Source organism: Melanotaenia boesemani, chromosome 1, assembly GCF_017639745.1.
Source record: "Melanotaenia boesemani isolate fMelBoe1 chromosome 1, fMelBoe1.pri, whole genome shotgun sequence".
In the NCBI taxonomy this organism is placed as follows: Eukaryota; Metazoa; Chordata; class Actinopteri; order Atheriniformes; family Melanotaeniidae; genus Melanotaenia; species Melanotaenia boesemani.
The window spans coordinates 22,105,644-22,122,417 of record NC_055682.1 but is presented as its reverse complement, the minus strand read 5'-3'; the positions used below and the strand labels follow the sequence as shown (position 1 = coordinate 22,122,417).

At 39.4% G+C, this 16,774-nt stretch overlaps 1 protein-coding gene across 2 annotated transcripts in view; it reads left to right on the top strand.

Moving 5' to 3' along the window:
- Positions 1-1,920: 1,920 nt before the first annotated feature.
- cgnl1 (cingulin-like 1) overlaps positions 1,921-16,774 on the top strand; it is a 32,344-nt gene continuing 17,490 nt past the window's right edge. Inside the window, exons 1-8 of one of the 2 annotated variants that reach the window (XM_041984383.1) lie at positions 1,921-2,097; positions 4,774-6,482; positions 6,617-6,711; positions 8,650-8,755; positions 9,095-9,196; positions 9,457-9,590; positions 10,666-10,804; positions 11,189-11,401. In XM_041984383.1, coding sequence (XP_041840317.1) covers positions 4,824-6,482; positions 6,617-6,711; positions 8,650-8,755; positions 9,095-9,196; positions 9,457-9,590; positions 10,666-10,804; positions 11,189-11,401 — 2,448 coding nt within the window. In that variant the 5' untranslated portion in view covers positions 1,921-2,097; positions 4,774-4,823. Of the gene's footprint in view, positions 2,098-4,773; positions 6,483-6,616; positions 6,712-8,649; positions 8,756-9,094; positions 9,197-9,453; positions 9,591-10,665; positions 10,805-11,188; positions 11,402-16,774 lie in introns of both variants that reach the window. The other variant, XM_041984382.1, reaches the window with a different exon arrangement.

Below are 16,774 nucleotides of genomic sequence, written 5' to 3'. Positions count from 1 at the left end.
ACCACCATGTTTCATAGGTAAAAATAGTGTTCTTAGGCTGGAATGTTATGCTTCCCTCTCTTTAAACATAATGATTCAAATTTAATTAAAAATATGTTTTGCTTTGTTCATCAACCTTGTTGATTGACCATGTAATTTTTTTTTTGCAAACTGTAGATGAGAGGGAATGTTCTGGGGAAGACAGACTTTTTTCATGCAAAGCTGCCATGCATGCCATTATTCAGTGTTCTCCTGGTGGTGGATTCATGAACATAAACATTAAACAATTCGAGTAATACTTTTAGTTGCTTGGAAGAAAATCTAGGTTTCTTTGTAAACTCAAACTAAATTGGTTGATTACTCCTGAGGAGGATAATCATGGGCTTGAATTTCATCAATCTGTACACAAATTTGACTGACTGTGGAGTAGTGGAGTCCAAACTCCTTAAAGAGATATAGCTTAGATTATAGCTTTTACAAACTGTAGTGGTAATAAGTCCTTTTTTAGATACTAAGAAATATGTTCTGTTTATGCCAGTTACACAAATAAAGTGTGTAACTGCATCATGTAGCACTCAGACTTGGAAAAATCACTGTTATGTGAATAAAACTGAGCTCCCACTCACAGCTGATGATCAATCAAAAACACCAGACTCTAATTTCACATTACCTATTAATCCAAGGAGTACCTATGCTTGTGCCTCTCACAGATATGTAATATTGTAATCTCCATCCATCCATTTTCTTTACCTTCTTATTCCAATGCAGGGTCATGGGGGTCTGAAGCCTAATATTGCAATATAAATTGGATCATTTTCTCCACTAAATAAACAAATAAATAAAATCAAACATATTTGTTTAACTGCATTCCCTTTACCTACTTCTTTTTTTGAAATAGGGCAAAAATCAGTTTCTATTTAGGTAATTTTTAAGCAGATATTGAATGCTGAAGCATTATAAACATTCAGGCATTACTGTCACCTGAGGCTCTGGGAATGAATGAGAAACATTTGTCATTATTTTCTATTCTGTCTTACAATAATTCATGGAAAGGAGAAACGTCACATTATTCTTGGATGAATGTTGCTTTTGAGGTTTATTTCATATGTAGACTACAGTTGGGTGCGACAGTGGAAAGTCTCAGAAGTGTTACAAGGCATTCTGGATGTTATTCATCACTGTTCAGTGGTGCTGGTTTAGTCCTGCTCCTCACTCTACAAAAACACGCTCACTACAAACAGTACACAGGAACTATATTCACTCTGAGCAATGCTCATTTTTTCAGTATAGCTGTTTAACAAAATTATGACGCTTTAAATTTTTAACTTTGCGCAAGTCGTCAATAACGGACTTAAATGAAGTCAATTTATTATCCACTAGATGACGCTAAAGGTTTTTAAAGTCATGCAGTTACAAATTATGCAGAGTTCAAATAATGAATGTAATGTCAAGTATGAGAACGAAAATAAATAAATCCCAAAATCCATTAAATAATTTGTAAAAGTATTAGTGGGTGGGAAAAAAATGATCATCTATATACATTTGTGAACTTTCAGTGTGTAGCTTGTTATTTTTTCTCATAAACTCAAAATATTTCTGAGATATTTTAATAGATTGTTTTGGTGTGTTTGCATAGAATTTCTCCAAAACAACTAAAATGACTACAACTCTTGTTGGCTAATTTTTGCTCAGGGAAAACATTTATTCAATCCAAATTGCTCTTTTTAAATTATGAGCTCATAGGACAGAATTACTAATTGTTTGGCAGGTCTAACCTCTAACTACATAACTTTCTTCTGGTTTCACGCGTGTGAAAAGTCATGTTGAAATAAATCGGGCCTAGGAAAGAGGTGTATTGTCGGGTCTAATATCTGCTTCTGGACCAGCCGGACTAGAGTTTTGAGTAGGTGGGCGGGTTTGCGCGCTTGTTCCAGGAGGCGGAGCGGGCGGAGGGTCGGACGTCCTTCTGGAACAACTCTCCTTCACACTCGGGAGAGACAACACAGGAGCAAATAAGTTAGCAAAGTTTGGCGCGGGGCACTCTGCTTAATAGTTTGTTCCCCTCCAAACAAACGTTTCAAACCTGCGACAAGTGAACGAGAAAGAGAAACGACGCTGGTGAGTAACAGCACTAACTGTCTGCGCCGTCTTCACAGCTGTTTGATAGCCAATGACCACAAACAGCAGGACAAAATTAAACCTTTAACATATTAAGGGGCAGATTCACCTGCTATAGCTTTTTAATTATTAGTGACTTGTTGAGGTGAGACAGGTGAGAGGTAAGTCCTAACTTTTACCAGCGAATCTCGGGCTGAGGGGCGCGTTTCCACCTGTTGCACTGAGCATCAAAATACTCCGAAACAGCATCAAATTAACCGTTGTTTCCCCACTTTAGCCAACAAGCTATGGCGAGACTTTAGCTTTAAGTCCCGTTTGTAGCTCCACATGTTGTAATTGTGGTTTTTATTGTGTTTCTGTTACTTCTGTCCCCTTCACAACCTGATGCTCGGGTTCGGCATACGTAGCTTTGCCATATTTTCCCACAGTGTAAATCATGGTTGTCTGGAATGATTTAGTTCACCTATTAACTGTACATTCACTTCTTCAATGTTCGCCCTAGACTGCTCTTATCTACGGTGGCTCAGAGGTGCAAAAAACAAAGCAAAGCCCCAACACAAAACATTACATAAAACACTAAGTGTGAGAACAGTATAGACAGTGTTTTACAAAAAGATATTTTAACAAAACATATTTTTTGATGTTTGTTTTGTGAAACCTTTCTTTTTCTACATTATTGTATGTATTAATTGGTTTTCATTTCTGAGATTTTTTTGACACTGAAGTATTTTCTTAAATTTTATGCTACTTACCTGACATGTTTTAATTATGAGTTTGACAAGCTGTTCACAAAGTGTCAGAATTCTCTATGACAATGAAGGTAATCAGCTCACACTAGCAGATAAAACTCATGATGTTAAATCATTGCATTCTCCCCTCTGCCCAGATCAAAGCCTGTGCCTGGACATCCAAGCCAGTGCTCTCTGCTGACCTCTCAGCTTTGCAGCACTGGGGTCAGTGAAGGCAGCAGGAATGCTTGGCAATGATTTTTTCCAATTTGCAATGGAAAAACAATGAAAGGAAAAAAATGTTGCACACTTGTTGGAGCACTCATGTATCAAACACATGTAATAGTGAGCATGAAAGGGTCTATTGTGTTGTCTTTTAGCTTTAATCCGTCCTTGACAGCACTCTTGAACGGGACGCTTCACCTTGCATACCTTTTTTCCTCCCTCCTGTGAAGACTGAAATTTTAAGCTGACTAATTCTAGATAATTGAAGCTTCAGTACCAACCAGTCACAACGAAACTCACTGACTTATGAAAACCAACTGGAGCTGAATCATACTCATGTTGTGCAAGGAGTGGCTGACATGGGGTTTTCTTCGCTTTGTTTTATGGCTTCAAAAAAATAAATAAATATAGTTTCATAAAATAAAATATCACTCTGGAATGGGAGTAGCAGAATTGCCTAATGTTTAACGGGTGTGGTGGCTGTTTGGGGTGCAGTTTATAAAGTAAACTGTCATCACAAGCAACAAACTCTTGTATCTTTTCTGCTTAACACTTACCATCTTTCTGGTTAAACTTGATGCAGTGAATTCCTGAAATCCTTTGCAATTTGAAATAGCCATACCTTTTGATCAATTCAGCACACTGAGTACAAGAAAAACCAGGATACTCCATCATATTATACATTGATAAAAACAAAACATCCATTGCTATTGTTATTTAAGCTGAATGCAACCAAAGGCAAAGAGTACACCTACATCTGTATGTTTTGTCAGTGTGAAAATGTCCTTATCAGGCAGCTCTACGTCAGGCTATATGTCTTCTTTAAACAGGTCATTGCTTTTTATTTGGTCTGTCTTGACCTATCTGATGATGATGTGATATATCCTGCCTTTGCCTTTGGTGTCAGTCTTATCAGTGTCCTTTCTCTAGGCCCGCTTTGTTCCATCTTTGTATTGTAACATGAGGTAGAATGGGACACTGTCAGCAAGACAAACAGTAACCTGCTGAAACTGGACTTTTGTTTAATAAAGCACATGGTGGCTGCTGATGGCTTTGTTTCTACCCGCTTCCCAGTTACAAATATATCTGATGAACATTGAGCAAGAATGATGGCTGTAAATATCAATAGCAAGGAACAGTTTTACTATTTACACACACAAACGTACAACTCCCAGGTTATTCTCAGGTATAACTGACTCACGGTGACATATAATCCTTCTGTTGATACCGTTCATCTTTGACCATTTAGCCTGTGGTTTTTGTTAGTTACATCACACAGTAATTTTGTTCTGTCATACTTCTTATTTACGCTCTTGCAAAAACAAACAAAAAAACAAAATAAGTAAATCTCAGGCCCCTCTAAAAAGTACCTGGTTATTTTTGCTGAAAATAATGTAGCAGGTTTTGAGTCCGATCCTCAGAGATATTATGGTTTCTAAGATGTTGCAGTCAAAGAGAGAACTTTTTGTCTCATGGTTCATTTGGCCAGAGTGCATTAGCAGAGCAGTCTCATAGAGAATATCACTGTGGAGATATAAACACATTAACTGGAATGCAAATCAAGAGATGAAAAGAAAGTGGGAGAAAAAGAAAGGCAGAGTTAAATGCAACAAAGCTTCAATGTTTCATTATTGAATGAATAAGGAACCTTTGCTGCCATTATTTAATTATGTAATGTGTCATCTTTGACTAACCCAGCTGGTTTTAATCTTTGCTTGCATAGGTGGGCCACCTGATCCAGGGAGAGGGATTTATTTTCCTTCCACATTCCTTATGGAGTCCTACAGAGTGACTGACATTCCTAACAGTGGACCACAGCGGGGCTATACTCAGCCATCCCGCCCTTCCAGGCCCCATAGTAATGGAGCTGGTACATATGGTCTCAGCATCAGAGTCCAGGGTATAGATGGACATCCCTATGTTGTTCTCAACAACCAGGACAGGGGTGCTCAGCCCTATATTGACCCTAACATTAATGGGTACATCGACACAGAAAGCTCCTTTATTGAGAACTACCAGGAGTATGACTTTAGAGGAGGAAAAGACAGTGGCTCTAACAGTCCCTTCATGGAGTACAGGACACAGAAGATGATGCATTACACTGGTCCTCAGAATGGTGTTACTGAATCACAAGGAAAGAAACCCCCAACCCTTCTGAATTATCAGAAGCATCCTGAGATCCTACAGCCATATGATCCAGAGACCAACTCCCTAAACCTTGAAGGTTTCCATAGCCTCCCTTCAAGGCCTCTGCCTCAGGTTGAGATAGAAAACCCATATCCAAGTGTCAAAACAGCTGCAAATGTCCCCTCCCATGGTAGGTCACTGAGCCTGGACAGGAACAAACATCCTGTGCAACCAGATAAAAGGCAGCCATCCCCAAGCCTGAAGCCACCTGACCCTGAGACCCCTCTTCCTAAAGTGAAACCACAGTCTCAGTCTTCGCCTACAGCCCAGCTGGCTCAGCCTCAGACCAGGCCACAATCTCAACTGGCTCAGCCACAGTCCAAACCTTTTCTTACCAACCTAAATCCACCTCAGTCTAAGCCAGCTTCTAAAACTCAACCAATGTCAGCAGCCCAGCCTCAGGCTTCTACTGTGTCAAGTCCCTCAAATGAGCAGAGCAAGACATGTAAATCCCCCAGTTCTATGAGCAGTGCCAACTCCAGCCTTGAGCGTACCCATCGTGAGCCTGATGTCCTTCCCCTGCGCAGGACTGACTCCAGTGGGCCAGTTCTAAAGTCCTCTTCTCTCTCCCGTCACTCTTCCTCATCTTCCACAACTAAGACTCTGATGGATGAACAGATGGAGGCTCTGTATGCAGACACCATAAACCGCCATAAGAATCGTCGGTACATCCCCTTCCTCCCTGGTTCAGGCAGAGATATTGACACAGGCTCCATTCCTGCTGTTGATGAGCTCATTGAGAAGTTTGATGGGAAAGATGGAAGTCATCAGCGCAGGGGCAGGATGGGTCGCAGAAACAGGATCAATCCAGAGGACAGGAAACGTTCGCGCAGTGTTGATAGTGCCCTTGGTCTGAGGAATGGCTCTAGCTACATGGATGAGTTTAGCCGTTATCGAGGTACATCAATGGAGCATGTCCTGCGGCCCTCACAGCTGCGGCTGCAGAAGACAGAAGGTGGTCAGGAGTCCTGGTTCATGGGTGTAGATGGAAAGGTTGACCCTGGGGCTTCATCTTGTGTGAGCAGTGCTCCTGGTTCCCCACACAGCACCATCTCTAAAGGTGCTGGCTCCATACAGGGTTACAAAAAGGCACAGCCAACCTCCTCTTCACTACCTTTTCAAAATAAAGAGGATAAGGAAAGTGCCTCATCAGCTGTAAAAGTTTCAACAACATCGCTGTCAACATCTCTGTCTAAGCCCTCTTCCACGTCAGACAAAAAACCAAGTACAGGAACGGATGTTCAGGTAAAAAAGTCAAATGTGTAACATTATGATAAGATTGTGATTTGAAGGGTTACATTGATTTGTGAAAGAGCCCTTTTTTTCTTCAACCTAATTTATTTTGTTAAACTCTCCCTCTCATTTCCTGTCATATCAAGGCGACACCTGATCTCCTGAAAGGTCAGCAGGAGCTTTCACAACAAACACACGAAGAGACAGCAAAGCAAATATTGTTTAATTACCTGAAAGATGGGTAAGTTATATAGAAAAGAACTTATTTATTCTTGTTATTTATGATCAAATGATGTGAAAATGTCTTGAATAATGAGCTTTAAGCCCAAATTCAACATGTTAGACAATGCTTCGTGAACCTAGCTGCTCTGTTGAGCACATATTTATTTTTTCTTTTATCTGAGCTGGGCTGTTGGTGATAAAAGTAAAGGAATGTGCTGTTCTACCCTCCCATCCAGACTGTGTGATCCAGTTGTCTGGAATTTGTTTTCTTACAGAATCCCACTTTTTTACTCTTTCTCCATGATGCAGTGTAAACAAATGTGAAAAGGTTCTGTTTGTTTCTGTAATCAGACACTTATTGTACAATATTTTATTCAGGCAAGTAGTTTTTATAGAGAATGTTTGAGTTAAATCCTTTTCATATGTGCATCCCTTTCCATTAATCTAAAGTGAAACTTTATTAAGCATAATGCCTGAATGAGCCCTCGGGTTACTTTTTTGTAAAGGTTTATTACTAGATTGGACTTGAAATCACTTTGAACAAGGCACTAAACTGAACTACAGATTAACAGACACACACATGTTGGGTGGGTTAATCTGGCACATGATCATTTTTCAGAGGAATCCCACAGAGCTTGTCTTTAAAAAAATAAATAATGGCCTAACCTAATTTTCTTTCTGCATGGTTTTTCTAGGCCCCTGTTTTTAATCCTAGTACCTGATAAAAATAAACAACAAAAACCATGTTTAATGTTTCCTCAAGCATAAATGGGCTATTTTTGCATTTTAGACGGCAAAGGTGACATGTATTTTTTTTTTCTTGAATAACTATGGTCGTTATTATTGGTGTCGTCAAATCTTTAAAACTAATTGGAGTTCCTTAAAGGCAAATTTAAACATGTAGAAAAGATTTATTTTCATATGTTGCGTGTCAGTTTCATGGCAAATATTACGTTTACTAGATGATTGACAAACCAACATTATTACTTCTCCTGTCTTCATTATTTGTCCATGATTTTACATTTAGAAACAGTATGCAGGTTGCTACAGTGTTTGCACGTTTTACTGGCCCGGGGCATTATAGAGAGAGAACAGGAAACTGCTTGGGTGTGTCAGGCCACAGGTCAGGAGTCACTGGACAAAGGGGAGGAAACACAGATGGAAGTGCAGGGGCTGAAACTGAGCCACATTCCCAAGACTCAGAAGACAAACATTCACCAGCAGGGCTTATACGGGTTTAATGAAAATCATCTGTTTGAAGAGAGTCAAGAGGAGGTTGGGAGAGTTTGGCTTTCTGTGTCAGCCGTGAAATTTATTGAGATAATATATGGTTGTTATGTAAAAGTGGTGTAACTTTGATTTGCTGATTCAGATTTTTTTTTCACTGTAGCTGATAGATTAAGTGTTCTGAGTCAGAAAAATCTTCTCATTTTAGGGCAAAATTCTTGATAAAGTCATAAATGGAGATGGCTAAAAGTCAAAGATGGAGCTGCTTTTAACTCGAGATGTTGAAGCTAATTAGTATTTTATAAGGACCAAAACAATGTACTGATGAGTTAAACTGTTAAATTCTGAGAGGCTTAGGCTGAGGTGTACAATTTGTAGACGTGGCTATTCAGTAACCAAACACATGATAATCAAATCTGATTAACAATATATGCATCCTTTTTCTTTCAGTAATGAATTAAATCCATATTGCATTAGAGAATGTGGTAGTATGTGTATGGTTTCTTGGTGTACATGTGGCTAAAATTCAAGTGTAATGAAGCTGTTTGTGCTGTAAGGTGACACATCAAAGCAGTATGATCCTTCCTGACCCCTTCTAAGCCAGGATTGAACTACTCTGTTCCCAGAACACTCTGGATTTCATGCCTGATTCCTCAAAACACAGAGAGGACTTTTTCTAAACTTTGATAACCAGAATAATAACATTTTGTGGGTTTGTGTGTGTCTACAGAAGCAATGATAGTGATGAAATGACGAAGAAAAAGGTCAACCTTGTCTTTGAGAAGATACAGACGTTGAAGTCTCGAGCCACAGCCAGTGCACAAGGCGACAACAAAGTGAGCTTTTGTTGCATCATTGCTTGTATGCACATACCAGTGTAGGGTTAAAGTCTCTTATGCTGCATCTTGTCCCAGCTACATGTGTAAAAGACATCTTTAGATTAAGTTATTCTCCAGCAAAGTAGCAAGAGATACAACTGTATGAATATTCTTAGCCGTAAGCATTGGAAGCTGTTTGCTTTTAAGAGCAGATGTTTTCAGCTGTTGAATATGTAACTGGTACTGAACAACAGGTTGTTAATACCGGATTCATATATTCAGACTGTTTTGTTTTTTTTTTTTCATTGGGGATGACGAAGAAATCCCCAACTCTAAATATCGGTTGTCCTCTTTCAGACCTTGGACCTCGCTGCACAGACCAAAGCTCTGCAGGAGGAAAATGCTGAACTGGAGAAAGAGATAGTTGAACTAAAGAAACAGCTGGAGGAACAATTGACGGTAACAGTTGACCAGCAGACTACCTCCAAAAAAACCTTAAATTATGGCAGTTACAACACTTGTTACCGCATACACAAACTGTATTTCTTTAACATTTAATTGTCCTTTTTCGCAGCAGCATCTGTTGTTATCTTCTTCTTTTATGACAAAGTGACTTTTAAAAAAGCTTTTATCAAAAATTGTCAGCTCTGTTGATTCCACCAGAAGGCCATCTGCAAACAATATCAATGACAATACATTTTGTGTTTTATCACCAGAAGAACCAGGCTGATAAGAAGGAATCAGCAAGTTTGAAGGAGCTGCAGCAGGAGCTACAGTGGAGCCTGGAGGAGTGCAAGCATCTGAAGGAAAAACTAGCTAAAATGGAGGCTGACCTGCAGACCACAGTGGAAGAGTAAGTGCAGAGTCAATAATGATTAATGAGCTAGTTTAGCATTTTTGTGATTTTTTTTTTTTTGGGCATCTTGTCATTTTCCTTCTGTTAAACTTTGGTAGACTTGGCCGACACAGATGTAAAAACACCCTGATGTATTCACCTTTTATCTCCATTTTCAGTTTTATTGGTTGTGCTCCATTAAATTGTGTTTTAGAAAGCTGATGAGGAATAGGATTTGTGTTGCTTTGTTTTTGATTCCAGCTAATCTTGTCTGCAAGGAAGGAGGTGGGAACAGCTAGCAATAACACAAACCTTTTAGACACCAGGCCTGCTGATGAAGCTCTTTGTTTCAGTTGAAATGATGCAGGAAGTACTGATGTAGGACATATGTTGATGAAATTATAACCATACAGCTCCTTTGTCTTATTGTATAAGCCTTTGTGTCTCTAATGTTTTGCTAGTTTCAGCTTTCATTGTCCCTATTATTGTGTTGTTGCTGACTGATTCACTCTGACAACATTTACTTTCCCGCTCAATTTCTGCCTCTTTATATTGTATGATCCAATAGTTGTGATTGATTTCAGTTTGATATCCAAAGTTTTCCAGTTTTTCATAGCTTGCTGGTTTCTTTTTTTGGCTCTGTATGTGCCAAGTGGGAGCAGAAATGAAATAGCCTAAAATCAAAGGTTTTCTTTGAAAATCAGCATTGACTCTTGTTTAAAAATGAATCAGGGATTTTTGTCTTTGGCATGCACAAAAACTATTGAGCAACCTCTTAAGTAAACTTTCTCAGCAGGAGTTGATGTTGTGCTTTAACCTACAAGACTACGTAATAATTTGTTTAAGGTGACCTACATCACTTATCACCCTCCCCCTTGGTGTTGCCATACAGGTGGAGGTTTGACATTATTGGTTTTCCATCATTCAAGTATTTGGTTTAACTTCTGTGCTCTGCAGGCCTCATATTCAGTCATGGCACAGGAGCTCTCATTGATGTGTATGAATGAAGGTGCAGGTGTGCAGGTTCATATTTGCCTGAGTCCTGTGTGAAGAGGAACTGCACTGCATTGTGACATGCTGTGGACTCTGTCAGACTTTTCCAGGTGAAGATGGAAAGGGAGCAGCACCAGACAGAGATCAGAGACCTGCAGGACCAGCTGTCCGAGATGCATGACGAACTTGACTCGGCCAAGAGGTTAGCTGGAGATGGAGAGAAAGACATCATTATGGCAGTAAGTCACAGTGTTCATTGTTGCATAAAACAAAATTCTGTAAGTTAGAACATGTGGGGGTTTTCATCTGCACAATATGGTTCTGTTTCAGTGTAACTGAAGCTGGTATTTTAAGCTTCAGTGCAGGCATAGCGGTCACTATCTGGTCAGTGATTTGATAAATTCTAAATAGTACTGCCAAAATGGTCACATTAGTGATGGTATTTGCAAAAGATACACATTCTTTTTTCAGTTCTGCCTTTACAAATGATGGAAATGAAGACTAATATGTTTTAGCAAAGATAAGAGCAAATTTAAGAGTTAAGTTAAACTTTCCAGATCCAACTTTTTTTCCTCTAATCCTGAACTGAGATAAAGTTGCCAAACTGCCTTATTTTTCCACAGGACATGATGCAACTGAAGGTGGAGATGCAGGAAGTTCTCCTGGCTAAAGAGGATCAGGAGGATGTCCTAAGGAGGCGAGAAAGGGAGCTAACAGCTCTGAAAGGTGCCTTGAAGGAGGAAGTGGCTGCTCACGATCAGGAGGTGGACAAGATGAAGGAGCAGTACGAGAAAGAATTAAGCAGATTGCAGACATTGTTAGAAGAGGCCAAGCAGGTAATCAGTCTGCCTTTTAATTTGCCCCCTTTCCTTTCTATCTTCTCCTCCAGTTTGACTCCCAGCAATCCCTCCCCCTTATTTCCTTTATGCCCCCCACCCCCATTCCAGGAACTCACACTGTTAGAGAGAAGTGTGGAGATAAGCTCATCAGGGAAATTGTAATTGTGTGCTTGTTTTGTATTTTAAGTTCCACCATATGTTCGCCATCAAAGGCTGGTGCCCTGCATTGGAGTGACATTATTTACACCTTTTCTTTTGTTTCACAGTTGTTGCACCAAGTATTCAAAAGTTTTTCTTAGTTCATGTAAGTTAATTATAGTTTCTCAAAACATTAGATGCCACAGTGGTAGTCTTATCTACAAGATGAAAGAGAAGCAGACAATTAACTTCCATTAAACCTTCTGATGGCACTTGTATTAGCATTAATTTTATATGTAAAAAGCAGTGCATTTTGTTCTTATTTGTTTTGTGTCCTTGCAGAGTAATGCAATTCTTACTTTTTTATCATCTTTGGTACTTTCCAGGTAAAGCACTTTATACACAGTCTGTAAGAAGTTTTTTTAAATGAAGTAGAAATTGATCTTTGCACACTTGACCTGCCTCAACAGACCAAACAAATTAAATGAAGTTAAAACAGTTAGCTATCCATAGTTTTCATTAGAAAATCATCTTAGCCATTTAAAAGTAGACTTGTTTTCTATCTCAGCCTATTCCTCTACGAATTAACTTTTTACAGGAAGAGATGTCTGAGATCACGTTTTAATTTAACTTATTTATTTCTGTAACTGTTTCTTTGAACGCAAGGCCACCATTGTATTTAGTTAGAGTTGTATTTTGTTAAAGTGGCAGAAAACTCAGCTTGTGGAAACTACACATCAGAATTTAGGAAACTATAGCAGAGAGAAATTGTGAGCTGTTTAAAAAAAACAACAAAAAGGATGAAGGTGATTTAAGATGGGATGAGTGGTGGTAGTTGGCAGGAGACAGCACAAGGACTGAAGACACATTGTTGTCAGTAGGTCGCCATACGGCTCATGTGTGTCCTGTTTGCCTGAAAGAGTGGAAGCTGTCCTTGTTCTTAGCTTCCTGCAGGCCTGGCAGGGGTCCACCACAAAGCTTTGCAACAGAGGTCTATGATGACATTTCCCTTTGCTGAACACTTACTGCTCCCTAGAGAGAGTTTGTCATTGGAGGTTTGCCCTCGGTGCTTTGTAAACACCTGGCAAGTTGAAGTTATTGTTTGTTTATATTTCAAGATATAAATAAGTTCTTACTCATCAGGGCTTTTGGTGAGTCCTCAAAGCCATTCTTTGTTCTTAAGACTCATTTGTGGTTCAAATCTGTAAACTGAAAAGAAAAACTAGTTCATATTATGCGTCACCTTTTTTATGTGCTAGCCGTGGTGGGCCAGTGTGCAGTTGATATAAATTACATTTTTTGGCAAATTATTTTGCAGTCATAGCTGCAAAACTTTCTTTAAGGATGTAACTCATAAACAGAATTTCTAGACATTCATCATATCTTATGGCTTGCCAAGAAATGGAAATATGCAGGAAGACTAAATATATAGCAAAATGGAAAATTTTATTATCGCATGTACATTTCTATTTGTGCAGGGGCATCTGACAAGGATAAAATAGTCCCAGCATTGTGTGCAGGTCTTTATATTTTAACCTCATCTCCAGTCAAAGTGCTGCCTTTCTTATTGTGTGGCACTGATGTTTTGGGTAATCCAATCTGCCCATGTGGGCAAAAATGCTGGAAAGTAGAGCATTGTATTGCTTTGTATACTAGTTAATTGCAGTGGCAAGCCATAACTAATCTAATGAGCTGCCGTTTTTGAGTCGCATCATGCCCCCTCTTCTTTCTGTGCCCTGAAAATTGGGGGTGATTGTGGACCTCGGTAAATAATGAATGATGAGTTTGTTTCACACAGTAATAGCAGTGGGGGTTGGGACATGCTGAATAAGTGGGTCAGTATGCTGTAGGAACGGGGGTGCATGGCTGACCCCCATTAAAGGAGCTGGGGTCCTGTTTTTTGTCTGTCTTGAAAGCTGCATTGTGTTTTTGATGTAGTGAAATCTGTGGAATTTTATCTGGGTTGAAAGAAGACAGTGGCCCAAAAGTGTCACAGCAATACAAAAGCCACAACACAATTAGCCACAACACAATTTGGTGCAACACAATAAGCCACAACACAACACAGTAAGCCACAACACAACACAGTAAGCCACAACACAACGCAATAAACTGCAACACAATGGAATAAGCAACGACAAAACCTAATAAGCCACAAACAACACTATAAACCACAACACACACCTTTGTTTCTTTTTTATATACAAATTATTCACGATGCCTTCATGTGACACGTATGTGCCATTGTGGGCGTCTGATGGCCAACACATCCCATTCACAAGGATGCATCCAAGGGCAGAAAGTATTGTGTGGAAACAAATACTGTGAGTTCAGTAAAAATGTTTACTAAAATTTGCACTGTTGTCACTTTTAAAAAAACTTGCAGTAGATGCACATATTTTAGTACATATTTCTTTATTATTATTATTTTATATTGTGAAGTAGAGAACTTTGGAGTAAAATTGTTTTGCATGGAAGTTAATTGTAGCCTTCTTAGTTTTTATTGTTCCACAAAGTTTTTTGGTGAGGGAAAATCTAAATTTAGTGATCTCGCAGCATGGGGATATGGAGCCATCTTATGAAAGGTTACAATGAAAATACAAGCCAAATAAAATTATAACCAATATTTCAGAATAATCCCCACCAACAGAACAGAGTATATATTTGTGGGATGTGTAAGTTTGAATTCTGATGGTCGATTAGTCACCGACTATTAAAACGACTAGTCGACCAGTCTGATTATGTATCTCATGATTTATAACATATATTATAAATGGATCTTATTTCACTTTCAGCTTCGAAATCTTGCATATTATCTTCTTATGTAAGTCCGATGTGCCTCCTCTTTAAGTGTTCGAGCATTGCCGACGTACTTCCGTGGTACACAAGGTGCGTTTTACAAATCTCACATGTATGTAATTTATTTTGTAAGTTTAACGTGAAGTTATCCCAGACTTTTGACGTTCTCTGCCGCCATTTTGCTCCCTAGTCCGCCACCATATTTTTCCCCTGGCTGACTTTATTGTGCATGTGCAACTCGCAGCAGAGATAAAAAAAGAAGACGATGGCTGTGTCCGAATGTCCACCCTACTCCCTAACCCCTCGTTCACTACATAGGTATGCATTACATAGCACACTACATAGTGACTCATTCTTTTGGCGATTCGGATAGGAAGCTGTCTATTTTTTCCTCGCCGTAAACCACGTGACTACCGCTGTCACCACGGCAGCCACAACCTGCATCCAGATGTCATTTCAAATCCAATCCAAAGTTGTGTGTAAATATTTTTATTTTTATTCCTTATGTTGTAGTTTATTCTTTGTTTGTTTGCTTATAGGTAATTTCACGCAGCTCAATTTTTCCGCCTCCTTGCGCCATGTTGAGCTTCTGCCCGCAATGCATTGTGGTCTATATTGACCTGTGTAGTGACCATCGATGCTCGCTGCTTTTCAAGATGCATTGTGGGTAATTTTGAGTGCCCTACTTTTTTCTCTCTGGACATTCGGACACTGACAAAATGGCGTGACCGCTATATAGGGCACTATGTAGGGAGTACTTTGTATTTTTTTCCCCTCTTTGCGCCATCTCTACCTTTGACACGTCTCCAGACCTTGATCTTTCCGTATGCCAGGACCCGACTGCTGCCCACTTTCATTGTGGCTAATTGTGTTGTGTTGTTGCTAATTATGTTGTGTTGTGGCTTTTGTATTGCTGTGACACTTCTGGGCCACCGTAGAAAGATCTTGGTCAGACTGATTTAAAATGTAAATAGATGAAGTGCTGGTAGAAGAGATGTTTCCATTTCAGGAATGTTGGGGTCAGACTGGAGAATGTGCACCCTGCAGACTGCCTTCTTTACTCAGCTCCAGCTCTGTTACAGTGTACCCTCTTCGATCTGCGGGAGAGGGTCAAATCTTTTCATTTTTTCCTCTTCAGGGTGCAGTAGTTGCATCTCCATCCCTGCAGCACTCCAGATTCTCAGTGTTGGAGACTTTAATAAGTCTCACCCCTTCTAAACTGTAAAGACTAAGCTTTCTGCTTATCACAATATTTCCAGCTCTTGTTATATTTCACCTACAGACCTAAGCCACAGTGTGTAACACACCTACATTGTTATCATGCTCTCATCTGTAACCTCAATTCCAAATGCTCTATTTTTTCCATTTCCTAACTCCACAGTTTCCACACAAGACTCCAAAGTGATCCCCGGCTCACCTAAATGCAGTTCATTTTATGGCCCGAGCCATTCAGCCTGCCTCTCCACTAATCTCTGCCAGTGTGTGAACTGACGTCTCTCTGTCTGATCATCAAACTTTCATAGACCAGAGAAGAGTTCTCCCTCAGGCTTGTTTTGAAAGTAAAGACTCCAGCATGAGTCTGTGTATTTGATGATAGCACTTTATTTCCAAGTATAGCTGCAGGAGCTGATTTATCAGCTAACTGGAAAGAGAAGGAATAAGAAGCAGGCCAGTAAGTGAGAAAGGAAATGATGATCTTAACAGGCACAGCGAGGAATTAGCAGTTTATCCTTGTTAAAATATTACTTCTTATAAGTCTTTAAAAGCTGCATTGATCACTTTGTAGATTGATGGCTTTAAACACTCTTACAAATAGGAGTTTTGCCAGAAAGTTAAGCCTTGAGTTGAACCTGTGTTCACAAAGCAGTTTTCTGTAACATTGTCTGTTTTCATGTGAAGCTGTGCACAAATTTTTTTTCACATTTTTGTAATCCTGTTCACTCTTTTATCTGGCAATGAGGCAATGAGTCAAAATAGATCTTTTATTCAACTCAGTGTCTTGTTCATGACATGATTATGACTAAACTGGTGTGTTGGCTGAGATCTGTTTGAGCTGTTAATCTTCAGACTTGAACTGCTGAGTGGGATCTGTATTTTGGGTATTTCTTGTCTTGCTCATGGGTTTCACTCACTTCGCTTTGGCCATTGGCCCAGAAACTGGAACATAGTTTTGTCCTCTCTGCTCTGTGGTATGGCCAGGATAAAAGTGATGCTCCAATGAATTGACTCTCTGAGGCATAAAAGAAAGCAGCATCTCTGAGCTAACATTCTTAAATATGATAAATGCACTGTAGTTTATGACATTATTATAACCTTTTATTGCCGTATATATCATATTTGACACATACAGCTTTTGAGAACTTTTGCATCACTTTATGGTAAAAACTTTGCTTAAAACCCTGTTGTGCACAATATGATACTTGTCGTCTGCCC